The sequence below is a fragment of the Nilaparvata lugens genome, chromosome X (genome assembly GCF_014356525.2).
Source record: "Nilaparvata lugens isolate BPH chromosome X, ASM1435652v1, whole genome shotgun sequence".
Classification (NCBI taxonomy): Eukaryota; Metazoa; Arthropoda; class Insecta; order Hemiptera; family Delphacidae; genus Nilaparvata; species Nilaparvata lugens.
The window spans coordinates 29,065,865-29,082,551 of NC_052518.1; the positions used below are offsets into that span (position 1 = coordinate 29,065,865).

The 16,687-nt window shown below is 37.2% G+C and overlaps 1 protein-coding gene across 1 annotated transcript in view; it reads left to right on the forward strand.

The window, feature by feature from the left end:
- LOC111047009 (microtubule-associated serine/threonine-protein kinase 3) overlaps positions 1-16,687 on the forward strand; it is a 118,621-nt gene that overhangs the window by 12,761 nt on the left and 89,173 nt on the right. Inside the window, exon 7 of the mRNA XM_039441875.1 lies at positions 818-1,049. Within this exon, the coding sequence (XP_039297809.1) occupies positions 818-1,049 (232 nt within the window). The remainder of the gene's footprint in view (positions 1-817; positions 1,050-16,687) is intronic.

Genomic DNA, 16,687 nt, shown 5'->3' on the forward strand with positions numbered 1-16,687 from the left:
TGAGCTGTGATTTTAAGATTCCCAACCACAAGTTGAACAACTGAATCCACGAAAATAATTATTTTTTAGTATATTTTTCACGTTTCCTATAGAAGGATTTGGAAACTATTGACTTGCTACTGCAATATTGCTGTATAATCTGATACAGAATAGGATTTGATTTTCAAATAGGTTTACTTATTTGTATAAAAAAATTGTTGATTCACTCACTCCAATGAAATCGATCTGCCATATGAGCCAGCTTATGTATAAATTAATCTAGTATGTATGATTCTTTTTATAAGTTTTCATCTATAATAATTCTTTCTGATGCTCAATCATGTGATCCGAATTGAATTCATACTAGACGTTAGTAGTAGGTTAACTATCAGTCTCCCTAGTACAGTAGCAGCTACCGAAATTGTGCTTTTAATGTTAATGCTACTCTAGTGGAGTCTTTAATCCATAAACTCTCGTGATCCGAATTGAATTCATACTAGTCGTTAGTAGGCTAACTATCAGTCTCCCTAGTACAGTAGCAGGTACCGAAATTGTGCTTTTAATGTTTATGCTGCTCTAGTGGAGTCAACACCCATTACGCTTCTTGATTTTTAACCTTTTTTTCGTGCCTGGACCATCTATACTTCATATATTGAGAAAACTAGGTTATTTTGAATAAAAAAAGGGTTTCTAGTGAGTAGAGATATAATTTATTATTTAGTACAGCTGAAGATCTGTTGGTTTAAACACGAAGCTGCAGTCCTGTTAACAAATTTAATAAATGTTGATGTGATAAAATAAAACTGTTTTTTCAATTTGAATTTATTATATTTTCCAGGCAAAAGAAAAATCGATTGAAGCAGCATCACAGCTTTCGGGAATAATAAAAAAGCTGTTATTGATAATTTCAAGACCTGCGCGGCTGTTAGAATGTCTGGAATTCGATCCTGAAGAGTTTTATCATCTACTTGAACAGGCTGAGGGCCAAGCTAAAATCAACCAAGGAATCAAGGCTGATATTCCCCAATACATCATTACAAAGTTGGGGCTTAATCGAGATCCCATGGCTGGTAAGCATTTAGGTTAGAATTTTATTATTGCTGAAGATGCCCATGTTTCTATGACTTATTAATACTCTCAATGAAGGTTACTGCCGCAGTTATTGTCGATTTGCCTCTCACAAAACCATTCTGACAAGGCGAGATCAACTCAAACCGTTCAAGATTTCACACCGTTCAAGCTCGTCATTATCCTTCAATAAATCTACTTCTCAAATACTTAAGATAGAGATGATAGAATAGAAATTGACCGATAATTATTTATATTTGTTCTCACCCCATGCTTCAATAATGGCCTGACCTTGGCAGTCTTGAGCAGATCTGGGAATATACCAGTTCAAAGTGCATTATTTACTATGAAAACTATAGGATCTTCTATTTCATTACTGCATTCTTTGATAAAATTTACTGGAATATTATCAAATCCAACACTATTTTTGCTTTGAGAAATTTTATTATTTTGAGAATTTCACTACTAGTAGTCAGCAACAAAAAGACATTATTTCTACAATTCGATCTGTTCGAATATGAAGAAGCGTCATTACTCTGCAGATTTTATTTTGGGACATTCATAGGTCTATATTTGTGGTGGATGGTTTCGTCTTGCCTTTTAATTCATTAATGGCCTTCCAGCTAGTCTTTGATTCATAAGATGCCATTGAAATTCAATCACTTGTATAATGTTTTTTGGCTTCTACAACTTTACTCTTTTCAGCACGTCCTTATAAATTCTCACTCTGTTATTTTCGCCAGTTCCAAAAGATTTCTTATCTGCATAATTTCATTCGTAATTCGTAAACCATTTTACCCCTAAATTTCTTTCTACTTTGAAACCTCCCTTCTCTATAAAGGGCCAATTCATGCTCAAGAGAGATACTTACTTACTCCTCAGCTCTACAGGTCGCTACAACGCTTGACCTCCCTCACAAAGCCTCTCCATCTCTCCCGATCGACTGCCTGCCTTTTTCAGTCCAAGCGTTCTCAAATCCTGCTCTACGTCATCTGTCCATCTATTACTTGGCCTTCCTTATCTTCTTCTATTGTACATTCTTTCTCTTCATATACATTTGGCAATCCTTTCATCACCCATTCTCACCAAGTGCCCCATCCACCTAATCCTGCCAGCTTTAATAAATCACTCCCCAGGAAGCGCTCGATTTCGCTATTTTTTCTCCTTCTCCAAATTCCATTTTCGTGAATAGGGCCCACTATCCTCCTAATAACCTTTCTTTCAAAGATTCGAAGCCTTTCTATGTCCACAGCAGTGAGTTTCCAAGTCTCAGAGCCATAGCATACTACAGGCCTGACTAATGCCTTATATATTTTCATTTTTGTTGCTCTGGACAATAGTCGAGACTTGAATAATTTCAAACTAGCATAGAACGACCTGTTACCTGCCATGATTCGATTACTTATAGAGTCAGCTGTGACTCTCCCACTACTCGCCACAAGCGTTCCTAGGTATACAAAGTCGTCCACTTGCTGAAATGTGTAGTGCCCAATTTTCATGCTCCTAGCACACCCTCTTACCACTGCTGGTGACACTCGTAGATACTTTGTTCTGGCCTCATTTATCTTCAGCCCCATTGGCTCACCATTATTTACCAATAACGTGAAGGCTTCTCTTAGTGCTGGCCCAGTTCTTGCTATTACGACCAGATCATCTGCGTATCCACATACCTGCCACAATCGATTCACGATAGTTCTTTCATGTGTAATATCCTTGACAGCCTCGTGTAGAGCCAAATTGAACATTAATGCCGACAGAGAATCTCCCTGCCTTACCCCATACTTCATTCACATGGAAACGTCTTCCAACAGTGTTGCCTATCCTTATCCTAGAGTATGTCTCATCCAGGGTAGCTGCCACGAGCTTAATCATTTTGGATGGCAGTCCATTATTGTTTAGGGCTTCAAGAAGCTTTCTCCTGCATAAACTATCAAATGCTCTTTTATAATCCACAAATAGCATGTGAAGAGCTATGTCGTGCTCAATGCACTTCTCTATTGCCTGCCTCAATGTGAAGATCTGGTCAACTGTGCTTCTGCCTTTTCTGAATCCACCCCGGTAATCCCCCAGTATTGCCTCAGCAAAAGGGATAAGCCTTTGAAGAAGGATATTTGTAAATAGCTTATATACAATACTCAATAGAGAGATGCATCTATAGTTATCACATATCATTTTATCCCCCTTTTTTAAAATTGGGCAGATTATACTTGTGTTCCAATCATCTGACATCCTTTCCTCTCTCCAAACCATCAAAATGAATTCGTAGATCTCTCTTTTCAATTATTCACCTCCATTCTTGATCATCTCACTCACTATTCCATCTTCTCCGGGAGCTTTATTATTCTTCAGGGTCGCTATTGCCTTCTCTAGTTCATCGAAGGAGGGTTCAGCAGTTCCATCATCTTCTCTCACCAGAGTTTCAAACCTCTGACCTGGTTGCTCCTCTTCTCCATCATTCAGCACTCCCTCGAAATACTCAGTCTACCTCTCCAAAACCCTCTCATTATCAACAACACATCCATTTTTATCCTTACACCCATTCAACCTGGCCTGAAACCCCTTCCTGAACCGATTCACTTCCCTGTATAATTTTCTGCTCTCGTTCATATCACTCAAAGAGTCCAAGTGCGAGATCTTTTGTTTCATTGCTTCACGCTTTTTAGATCTCACAATTGACTTTGCTCGCCTTCTTAAGTCATTGTAGTTGGTTCTAGCGCCTCTTGTACCTCTTTGCAACATCCTTTTCCTAGCATCATCTCTCTTCCTTAACTAACGCTTCCTCACATTCTTTATCGAACCACTCCTGATTTCTTCCCATCGCCTTAACTCCTATGGTCTCTTGGGCTGCTCCATCTAAACATTTCCGTATCCTTCCCCACTCTTCGTCCACATTCATTCCTTCCTCATCAATTTGCATAAGCTTCCCTTCCAAGTTATTTTGAAATCTTTGCCTTTCATCATCTACCTTCAACCTATCAACATTCCATTTGCACCTTTTCATTCCTCTTTCCTTTCGTATATTGGACAGCCGAAATCTGATCACAGCCCTAACCATAAAGTGATCAGAGTCACAATTTGGCCCCCTCATTGTATGCACATCAAGAACCCCTGAAGCATGCCTGGCAGATACTAATACATGATCGATCTGATTTACTATCTCCGTCCCTGGAACTCTCCAAGTTCCGAGATGAATTCTTTTATGAGGGAAACTGGTGCTTCTAATAACTAATCTATTACTTACTTACGAAGCGCTACAGCCCTGCGTGGACCTTGGCCTCCTCAACAATTCGCCTCCATTCATCTCTCTGATTAACCATTCTCTTCCAGTTCCTCACTCCTTGGCAAGCTAGATCTTTTTCCACATCCTGCAGCCAATGTGTTCTCGGGCGACCTCTTATCCTCGTTCCTTCCATTCTTCCAACAAGCATCTACCTCTGCATCCTATTATTCTCCATTCTTTGGACATGTCCCAGCGATTCTTCTAGACTTTATAAATCGTACTATGTCATTTCCACGCAGAATGTTACTTATCTCCGCATTGCTTCTGATTCTCCACTCTCCATTTTCGCATATGGGGCCATGATTCTTCTCATTGCTATTCTTTCGAAAATCCTCAATGCGTTCATATTTTGGAAGTTGAGAACCCAAGTTTCCCAACCGTATGTCACTACCGGTCTTATAAGTGTTTGATATAGTTTTACTTTCGTGCATTTTGACTTCATTGAACTTCTATTTGCAAAGTAAGCTCTGTTACCCTGATCAATTCTCTTTTTAATTTCCTGACTCAGGTTATTGCTTACATTCAGTTAAGTTACAAGGTAAGAAAAACTCTCCACACTTTCAAATTTAAATCCCCCAACTTCTAAATCTTGTGCTGCTCGTCTTGCCAGCGATGAGGTCATCTTCATATACTTGGTCTTGTTAGTATTAACTTCAAGACCTATAGTGTGTCCTTCTTTTTCTAGCGTCAAAAAAGCTTCCTTCAGAGCTGCTGAATTTCGAGCAACCAACGCAATGTCATCAGCATAGGCTAAACCTTGCTTGGATTTAAGGATGTTCCCTGTGAGTTCTAGTTCTTGGACTACTTTGTGCAGAACTGAGTTGAAAAGTGCTGACAATGCATCACCCTGTCTAACCCCGTGCTCTATTTGGAATGCTCTGCTCGTTTTTCTTCCAACAAGTACCTTGGCATAATTATTTGACAGGATCATGGACGCCAGTCTTATTAGTTTTCTAGGGTTATACAGTTCAATTCACTACAAATTATACATCAAGTTATTCAGTTTCTCGAGCTAAATTCAATAGTGAAATTATATTTTTGATTAACCTACACTCTTTTTATTTATCTTGAAAAACATTCCTAATTCTTCAGTCTACCTTCTCGCCTGTAAAAGTGTAAATCCACCTAACGGTACTCTATGGTTCGACCGAACAGAGGCACGCCGAAGAATTAGGTCAATGTTTCGAAGCCAGGGCCTTCTCCAGCTATTTCTGGATCATTGTCTGAAGAGACCCTCCGCATTATTTGACAGTAAATCGAAGAATCTGTGCAAAATACCGTCTCAATGGCTGTGAAGTTTATTTTCGAGGAACTTCAGGCATTGAAGGAGGAGAACAAGCAGCTGCACGATAGAATTCGTGAGCTGGAGGTGTCTTGTCACCTGAAGGTCGACGACCTCGAGCAATACAGGCGCCGACATTCAATACGTATTTTTGGGATCCCGGAGAGCGACAAAGAAGACACGGACCTGCTGGCGCTTGATGTCTTCAACAAGAACCTGAACGTGCTCGTGACTCTGGCAGATGTCAACCGCTCGCATCGCGTTGGAAGGCGTCAACCACCTCAACAAGGGCAAGCGAAACCTAAGGACCGACCCATCATAGTTCGACTCTGCAGCTACCGGACCAGGAAGATGATCTTCGACGCTAAGAGGAAGCTGAAGGGTTCTGACGTCACCATTCGCGAGGATCTGACTGTGGAGCGTCTCAAGATCCTCAACGCTGCGGCCGACCGTCATGGGCACAATGTCTGGTCATCTGACGGGAGGATCAAGATCTCTATCGGCGAGGAAGGATCCAAGAGGGTCCACACAGTCGAGTGGATGACCGACCTTCAAAAAATAAAGGTAAATTAAATCATTTGAGGATTCGATGACTAAGGTGCCCTTCACTACAATAATAGGAAATTCGTATTAATAGATTTCACAGTAGATATACCTTGGCATTTTTCATGAGCTGGCTTTCTGTTCTATAAATGAATCTTTCCACTGCTATTTATGATTATATATAAGACAATTATTTCAAACTAAGGAGATCCACATTTGTTAATACTGATTAATAATTTATCTTGATATTAATTCCCAAAACTACGTTCAATGCATCAACTACTATACTCCAGAGGATACTAAGAAAATCGTTATCTCTATTCTTACTAATAATTATTACATCTCTTACCAAAATTATTTCCATAATTAATAATTTTCGAAATGCTGGATTTTAAATAAATTGGATGATTAACATACGTTATAGATATAGATGTAATCTATAGGTATAGATAGTAATCTCTTCTATATTAGGTGTACATAATGATATCTTCTACTATTGCCACAGCTCGAACAATAGAAGCTAATGTGTGAAGAATTATTGATAGAACAGAAGGGTGGGTTGTCTGTTCATATGCTTATATAGGGGATGTGTTTCATTTAACGTTATCTTAGACATTCATCACTAAAATATTACAGTACTCAATTTACTACTTTTATCGTTATGCAACTCCCAATAGTTAATTATACTTTTAATACTATATAATATTTTTCATATTTCACCGTTCAATCCTATTTAAAACTCATCTGAAATAATCTAGCACTTTCTCAATCGTCTCCTCTACTTCTTATTTTTCTTTCTCATTTCTCTTCTTAATCTTATAGTTATTATGATTACTAGAATATTGTTGTAATTATTACATTTATTATAAAGTTGTGATTTTTGCGATGATGGTTATTATTCTTTTCTATTCTCCTTCGTCGTCTTCTTCTTCTTCTTCTTCTTCTTCTTCTTCTTCTTCTTCTTCTTCTTCTTCTCTTTCTTTTTCTTTTCTTCTTCTTCTCTTCTTCTTCTTCTTCTTCTTCTTCTTCTTCTTCTTCTTCTTCTTCTTCTTTCCTTGATAAATTCAAGATCACAATACGATGTTCTATTTCTTATTCTATAGTTCAGTTTCATAAGTTCTTCTCGATTGTGCACATTCCTTCTTTCTCTTCTCTTCTTTCCTATTATTATCATTATTTTCCCTGTGATTTTTCCACTAGCTATCCAGCATGTTCAAATGTTTAATTCTCTTTCTATCTCTATTTCTCTTTCTACCTTTTCTCTTTCTACTAATATCCATATTTGATATTCGATTCTTCCTCACATTAAATCATACTATTCCTCTTCCATTTTATGCAAATATTATTCATTATCAGTTGTATTATGTATCTTTTCTCAATTGATAACTTTCTTCAAAGATTTTTCGTTTTTCTGCTGGCTTTTTCTTCTCTTTTGCAGTTTTCACTGGATCCCATTTCGCTCTATCTCCACCTTGAACACGATCTTCCACTACTGGATTCCATCTCTCTCTATCTCCACTTGGACTCGATTTTCCACCACTGGATTCCATCTCTCTCTGTCTTCACTTGGACTCGATCTTCCACTACTGGATTCCTTCTCGCACAATCTTCACTTTGACTCGATCTTCCACTACTGGATACCCACTCGCGCTATCTCCACTTAAACTAGATCTCCCACTACCAGTTCTTCCTCAATCTTCATCTTATTCACCATTAGGATTATTCATCACCGGAACTCCACAGATCACAACATCTACATGTTATTGTGTTTAGTGAATTTTTTGAACTAGTGTTTTTAAATAGTGAAGGGAGCCGAACTGTCAAGGCATACAGAATGCACTCGAATCAAGAGACTTTTTCATTTCGGTTAAGTTTTATCAGTTTCATCCCCATTTTCCCCGTCATGTGTCGTTCTGAGGTCGGTTCACGGTTGGTCTGCTGCTTCCATGATGCCTCTCACTGACACGTCAGCTCGCTCGCCCTCAAGTAGGTATGATTATTTCAATAATAGTAATAATGACGCAGGTATGTTTCTAGCAAATGAGCTCCACTCTTTCAAAAAACTTTTCAAGGCTGCTCACCTTAACGTCCAATCCCTCAGCTGCCACATTGATGAACTCAGAGCAATCTTCCGTTTTCAGGACTTCAATATAATTGGAATTTCCGAATGATTTTTGAAGCCTAGTATTTCATCAAATTTTGTTGCATTACCTGGATATAATCTTTTCCGGAATGATAAATTAAATAAAGCGTGTAGCAATTTATGTGAAAGATGGTATCAAAACAAAAGTTTTAATCACATCGTCTAAACAAGAGTTTTGTTCCAGACCAGAGTTGATGCTACTTGAATTATCCTTATCTAGTACTGATAAATTACTCGTTGGTATCTGTTATCGCCCACCAAAAATAGGTCATTTTACAGATTTCGAAAATGCCTTGCTTTCTCTTATGCCTTGTTATAGCCGTATACTAGTTATGGGGGATATGAACACCGATTTGAACATGACAAATCGTAACTTTGACTACTTTCAACTGACTACTATTTTCCAATGCCTAAACATGACTATTTTACCTCTCGATCCAACTCATCATACTAATGAATCAGACACACTCATTGACCTTCTCATTGTTAGTGATCCCAACGAGGTTGTTCAAGCAGGCCAAATCCCAGTCCCAGCTATTTCTGGACATGATTTGATCTACTGTGTACTTTCCCATAAGATACCTAAGCGAGAACAGAAAATTATCACTTATAGAGACTTCAAAAACTTTGATGAAGCCGCCTTCCTGACTGATGTGGCTCAGACTCCATGGCATCAAATTGAAGCGTTACCCTCAGTTGATGACATGGAAAGACTTTCGAGAATTGGACTTTGACTTTGTATGACAAACATTCACCTTATGTGACAAGGAGGATTAATAGAAAACGACGAGTACCGTGGATGACTGAAGACATACTTAAGATAATGGGACGTAGAGACAAAGCACATAGAAAATTTAAAAAGACATTTGACTTGGACAGTTTGATTGAGTATAGGAGCCTTAGAAATAGAGTTAAACAGGAATTACGGAACTCAAAGAATTAGTTACTTGAATTCGTTCATGCCAAACAATAGGCAAGACTAAATAACTTTGGCAGGGAGAATAAAAGAATTCGGGCTTGGCAAACAGAAATCGAATCCCCAAATTGACTTACCATTGAACAATATAAATGACCATTTCGTTTCACACTCGACGAAGTTGAGTGCGAAACGCGACGAGTCTGAGTCCCAACGCGACGAAGTTGTCATTGCTAATCATATCGATGATCTTGAAGAGCAAGTTACAAACTTGGATTTACCAATTACTGATCAATTTCATTTCCATCCAATCTCAGAAGAAGACACTTTCAAAGCAATTCAACGTATTCATAGTAATGCTATGGGTGTAGACAAAATTCCTATTAAATTTATCAAGAAGATGTTATTTGCTGTTTTACCAACCATTACATACATTTTCAACAAGTCACTTGAAGAAGGCAATTTCCCTGAAAACTGGAAGTTTGCTCTGGTTCGCCCTCTAAATAAAGTTCCATCTCCCAATAAGGTTGAGGATTTTAGACCAATCAGTATTCTACCTGCATTGTACAAAGTGCTAGAAAGACTCATTCATGCTCAAGTTGTAAAATTTCTAGACAACAATAGTAAGCTTCATAACTTTCAATCAGGCTTTAGGAAATTCCATTCAACTGAGACAGCTCTGCTTCGTGTCACTGATGATATAAGGTTAGCTATGTACCAAAGAAAATGCACCATCCTCACCCTATTTAATTTTTCTAAACCATTCGATACTGTTGATCATACAGTCCTTTTGAATAAGTTGGCTATTCTTGGTTTCAGTCACAACTCGCTAGTTTGTTTCAAATCCTATCTATTAGGTAGGAAACAATGTGTATCTGTCGGTGACAAAAAGTCAACTTGGAAAAACGTTATGCATGGAGTACCACAAGGTTCAATTTTAGGCCCTCTCCTCTTCACTTTGTATGCTAATGACCTTTCTTCCATTATCAAATTCTCCAGTTTCCATACTTATGCAGACGACCTTCAAATCTATTCAAGCTGTCCCATAACAAAAATTAATGAAACAGTTGGAATAATGTAGTTAAGAAACAGTAGTAGTTCAGCAGTCGTAGAGTGAACATCGTTTTCATTGTTAGTCGTAGTCTTTAGTTCAGTCAGCAAAATTTTGCGTGAGTGTACAAAATTTTCGTTAGTGAAATAGTATTCGTTAATGATTCGTGAAACTGGGTCAACGCTCGGAACGGTGATTTCGATATGAAATGGGATCACCAGAAAAACTATCACAATTTTTAGCATCGGAGTTTGAAGAAAGTGAAAATATAAATAACTCAGGACAAATGGAGTCGAGTGAAGAAAGTGAAAATATAAATAATTCAGGACAAATGGAGTCGAGTGATAAATATAATGAACTTGAGAAATTACAATAATTATCTTTCAAGGTGTGGGGCTCAAAACTATTTGAGAAGAGAAAAATATCTAAGGCCGAGTACGAGTATTTTCTGAAGCTGTTTTGAATTGAAAATCATGGCACGAAAAACCAGTGAAAGCAGTGAAGTGTCAGCTGACAAAACGAGGATAGATGTAAGATTGAGGAAAAAATTGAGAAGCTAACATCAAATTTCTCAATTCCAACACCAATCCAGAATAAGCCAACCTACGCCGAAACGGTTCAACTACCCAAGAAGAAGGAAGAAAAGAAGCCAGGAGTAACTGCCGAGAAGATGAGTGAACAGAGGAGCAGACCAATACCCAAGGAAAAAACTGTTTTGATTAAACCGAAGAACATCCAGGGCATAGACAGAAATAAGTGACAACCTGAAAAAAACTATTTCCAATGAGAACTCATTGAAAATAAAAAAAAAGCGATCAATGTGCTGCGGGGTGGGGGAGTGCTTCTAGTGATGGACTCTAGTGTGGACCAAAATAAAATTTTTGGTGAGTCTACACTAAGAAATGCTGAATTTGAGGTAAGTGAGCCACATAAAATACGACCTAAATTAGTAATTTATAATGCCCCTGCCGAGCTGAGTAAGGAATAATTAGTCAACGAAGTTTATAATAGGAATCTGCAAGATTCAATGCAGATCGAGCAATTCAAAAATTCATTCAAGCCAATTTTCAAGATTGGTCCAAAAGACAAAAATCAGGTTAATTGGGTGGTGGAGTGTGTAGCAGATATAAGGAACAGACTCAAAAATATGAGGAAAGTATAATTATATATAGATTGGAGTTGGAGCGTAGTTAAGGACTACGTGTCTGTTAGTAGATGCCAGAGCTGCCACCATCAAATCATATTGGCCGTCACTGTAATCAGCAATGCAGCCACTGTGCGCAAACTGGTCATCAAATCAACGCATGTCCAAATTAAAACAAGAAAGAAGTATTTGCTAATTGCAAAAAACAAAAAAATCCAGCAAACCACAAAGTTAGTGACAAAAGCTGTCCAGAATATGGAAACTAGTAGAAAAGACCGACTATGGGTATTAAAAACTATTTTCATAATACCGTGCAACGCTTCAGTAAACAAAAAAGTTTCTATTGTTGCACAGAATAATATGAATAATACCTCTAGTAGAAATATATGTGAGATGCTTAACAAATTGAAAAATTGCAACATGACTGTAAAAACCCCAAAAAGTAGAACTAATCTTGTTTATAATTATGGAGAATATGTAGATTTAGTTATTTCTTTTGCATGCAAGGAAGGCAACAGCATGCTGTTATCTAAGGGTCTCTCAAAATTTTTAAAATGCTCGAAAATTGATCTGAATGAATGGCAACAACTTACTAACACTGAAGCAGAGTATATAAAAGTTTTCTCTGGAAAATCTAATTGTCAAGTATTCATTATAGAAACAAACGAACAAGCTCATCAGAGATTCATTAATACACTTGCTCTTCTGAACAGTTGGAGTTTAGTTAATTACCCCTTAATAGTAGGAATTGATATTTTCAACAATGCAATTCAAGATATACCGGCAATAAGTATGTTGAGTTCTGTATTGGAGAATGAAGCCCTACGTTTTGTATTTTATAATCAAGGAATTAGAAATACCAAGTCGATATAATGCTAATGCTACAGAGTATCCTGCTGGATTTTTCGAGGGTGTGTCAAAGTACGAAAGATATGTTAATACAATGATAGAACTTCGTAACCTCCTTGAAAAGGCTGATGCTGAAAATGCTAAAATTTAAAGCAGATTCTCAATGGTATATGTCATGACGTGACAAGTAGAGCAATTGATGGAGTAAAAAGAAAAGATATGAACATATTTGATAATGAAATGAAAAAAATTCTTTCAAAAACAAACACTCTATACCGAATGGGATACAGTCTAGAAGAAGGAGGCAAATATGTTGAATTCTTAGAAGAGGAGAATAAGTTCAAAACAACTGAAAATTTCATATTAGTCACTAGAGATACAGAGCTTATGCTAGATGGCGAGCTAATAAGTAGAATTAATAAAATTCACATCAATAAGCCCAGATTCCCACAAATCAGTTGGATAGAAGGAGTGCCTGGTTGTGGAAAATCTACGTATATAATACGAAAGCACTCTCCAGGAAAATATTTAGTTTTAACTCAAACTAGAGCAAGCATAAAGGATATAAGAGATTCAGTCTCAGCACAATACGCCAGTCATAACACACCTATCCAGCTTAGAACAGACTACAGGACAGTATCATTATATATTATCAATAATACAGGCAAGAAATATGAAAAAGTATTCATTGATGAGGGGCTAATGATGCATGCAGGTTACATTGGCTTTATTGCAGAATTAAGTGGAGCAGTGGAAATAATAGTTGTGGGTGACTCTAACCAGATTCCATATATAGAGATCACAAGTAGTTACCAAGTGGAACAAAATTTCAGATTTCTGTGAGCCGGAAGAATATATAACAGTAACTAAGCGGTGTCCAGTGGATGTCTGTTTTGCGCTTCAATCATTCTACCCAAGAATCAGCACAAAGAACGCCCAAGTGAGATCAATACTTCCAACTTTCAAAAACGGCGAAACTCATCAGCTGAAGGAAGATACTCTAATCCTTACATTTACACAAAAGGAGAAGAAAATTCTCACTGATCGCATGAAGGAATATAAGTCCCAAAGAATTAACACAATTCACGAAGCGCAGGGGCTCACATCAAAGGATGTAGTGTTAGTGAGGATTGACACAAGAGACAATAAAATTTATAACAGTGTATCACACGCTATTGTCGCAATATCCAGTCATACAGAAAGCTTCAGATATCTTACAACAGGCTACAATGATACAGTACAGGATATTATTGATAGAGTGAAGGACAGGACAGAAAAAGAGCTTTTGGTATGGAACATAAAAAACTTAGAAGGAGAAGCCAATACTAAACATTGTAAAATTGATGAATAATCTGGTAGAAGAGCTTGACTCAGATGATATAAATGATATTGCAACCCTGGATCCTAAATATGTGTTTGATTGCTTGGAACAGTTCAACCTGAGAATAATTAGTTTCAATATCAGAATTTACAACAAGAATGTTGACGAGTTCCTGATCCAATTAGAGGACTTACAGTGTGACTTTGATGTAATTGTATTAACAGAATGCTGGATTTCTTGCAATACAACTCCACGCATAATAAGTAACTACAATCTATATGCAACAGAGAAGAATCATCTACAGAATGATGGAGTTATTGTATACATTAAAACTGATATTAACGTTGAAGTTGAGGAGCCAGAAATTCGACACTCCAACTGTTTAAATCTCCGCCTCGAAACTCAAGAATGTATATTTGTCATTACTGCAATATATACCGTAGGTCACCTTCCAACCCAGATTTGACAGAATACATCAACGGTATGAGACATCTGTTCGAGGGATCAAGTCAATATTCCCATGTAGTTGTAGAAGACTCCAATATTAACACCATAGAACCAAACAAGCATCGTCAACTGCATGATTATGAGAACTTACACAGTGAATTTGGTTTTGCTCACTGTATTAAACAGCCTACTCGCGTCCATGCTTGGATCACATTTTAGTGAATTTCAAAAAAAAGACCTGATGCCAATAGTTTTTCAAAACTCAATAACAGACCACTACATCACTATTCTAGGAATAAGAAGCAACAAAGATATTGATAATGCAGAGAAGAAGCAAAACAGAGAAGTCTTCAACAAAGTCAAGTTTTCATCACTGCTTGTGGAAGAAACATGGGATTCCATTCACATGCAGGATAGTACTGAAGGCGCATTGAAAGAGTTTCTCACTATAATGAATAAGCACGTGAAAGAATGTAAGAAAGCTTACTTCGTTCCAAATAGAAAGAAGAAAATCAAGCCATGGATATCAGTGGGAATAATAACATCAATAAGGAGAAGAGATAAACTTCACAAACAATGTAGAATAAATATATCAAATCTGCAACTACACCAATATTACAGGAAATTCAGAAACCTATTAACTAGAGTTATAGAAGAAGCAAAAAAACAATATTTTTCCCACATGTTTGGAAACTTAAGAGATGCAAAGCTGACATGGAAGGTGATACGTGGAATAACTGAAGTTCAGAGACCAAGAACACAAATCAAAAAACTGGATGTACAAGAGAATTGAAACTGGGAGAGAATGATGAAGACATTGCAAAAGTTTTCAACGAATTCTTCAAAAATATTGGATCTGAACTGGCACAAAATATATTTAACAATCAACAACCTGCAGACGAACCCACAGTTACAAACACTAGAGTATGTGAGACAATATTTTTACACCTGTAGATGAAGAAGAAATGATAAAAATAATCAGCAGTCTCAAATCAGACAGCGCACTAGGCCCAGATAACTTCAGACCAGAGCTCTTCAAACAGAACAGTATAGCTCTTGCAAGACCATTAACACTGATTGCCAATAAAATCCTAGGATAAGGTACCTTTCCTCAATGCTTGAAGGAAGCTATTATATGCCCAATTTTTAAAGCAGGGGACAAGAAAGATTTGAACTGTTATAGACCAATATCACTTTTAAATATATTAGCAAAATTTTTTGAGAAATGTATCAAATCAAGACTTATTAACTTCCTTGAAAAGAAACATATTTTATCACCAAATCAATATGGCTTCAAATCAAACTGTAGTACCAATGATGCAATCCACAATGTAATTTCACAAATAACAGAAAAAATCAACTGTGAGGAGAAACCACTGGCAATTTTCCTGGACCTGAAAAAAGCATTTGATACTGTGTCACATGATATTCTGCTGGAGAGACTAGAACTATGGAATCAGAGGAGTGGCATGGGATCTATTCAAAAGCTACTTGTCAAACCGGACCCAGAGTGTCAGAGTCAATGGACAAAGAAGCAGCAAGCTCAAAGTTGAATATGGAGTACCGCAAGGTACAGTCCTTGGTCCAACACTCATCTTGATTTTATATAAATCCTCTGTGCAGTATGGAAATTGAAGGCAATATCACCACCTTTGCAGATGACACAGTTCTTTTGTTTTCAGGACCAACGTGGCCAATAGCATGGAGTAAAGCTGAAACTGGAATACAGAAAATCTCACATTGGCTACATCATTGCTCACTCTTAACTATGACAAGACCCACTTTCTTACTCTCTCAACTACACAACATGGACAGTCCACAGAAAACCTTCTAACAGTCAACTTTTCCAACACCACGGCATTCACTATCCACAGAAAACCAACAATAAAATACCTCGACATTATACTAGATTCTTTTCTACGCTGGGATCATCAACTTCTGCAAGAAGTTAAGAAAAATAATATTCAAGTTCAAAATGCTGAGAAAAATTCTAGACGAGAAGTGCATGAAGATGGTCTACTATTCCTTAGTTCAGTCTTTGCTTACCTATGGAATTGTAGGATGGGGAGGAACAAACTACGTTCACCTCGACCCCCTTATAAAAGTTCAAAAACTAATAATTAAAATAATCAAGCAGAAGCCACCTCGTTATCCATCAGACCAGCTCTACAATGAGTTTGGTTTGATGGACGCAAGACAACTCTACTCCCTAGAAATTAGTTGCAGACTGTACAAGAACCCAGAAAGCTTTCAAAATAGAAACCACTGTCATAACACTAGAAATAAAAGCCTACTTATCACGAACGTGGCTTGGAAGGCAACATACCAACGACACTTCAACCACCTAGCACCAAAACTCCACAGTTTACTTCCTGTACACATCAAGATAATAGAAAACTCAAGAAAATTTAAATGCGCCGTTAAAAACTGGATCACAACAATTGGAAGACATAATATAGAAAACATAATTTCGAACAATATGCACTTATCCAATGTATTTGCACCCCCACTCTAAATTTAATTGTATTACTACTACACCTGCTCTAGAACATGGGTTTCCCATAGTTGAATAGGTTAATTTCCAAAAAAATGCAATTTATTATATTTGTAGTAAATTTCATTTATTATTTTTGATTATTATGTACATTTTATTGATTACATTGT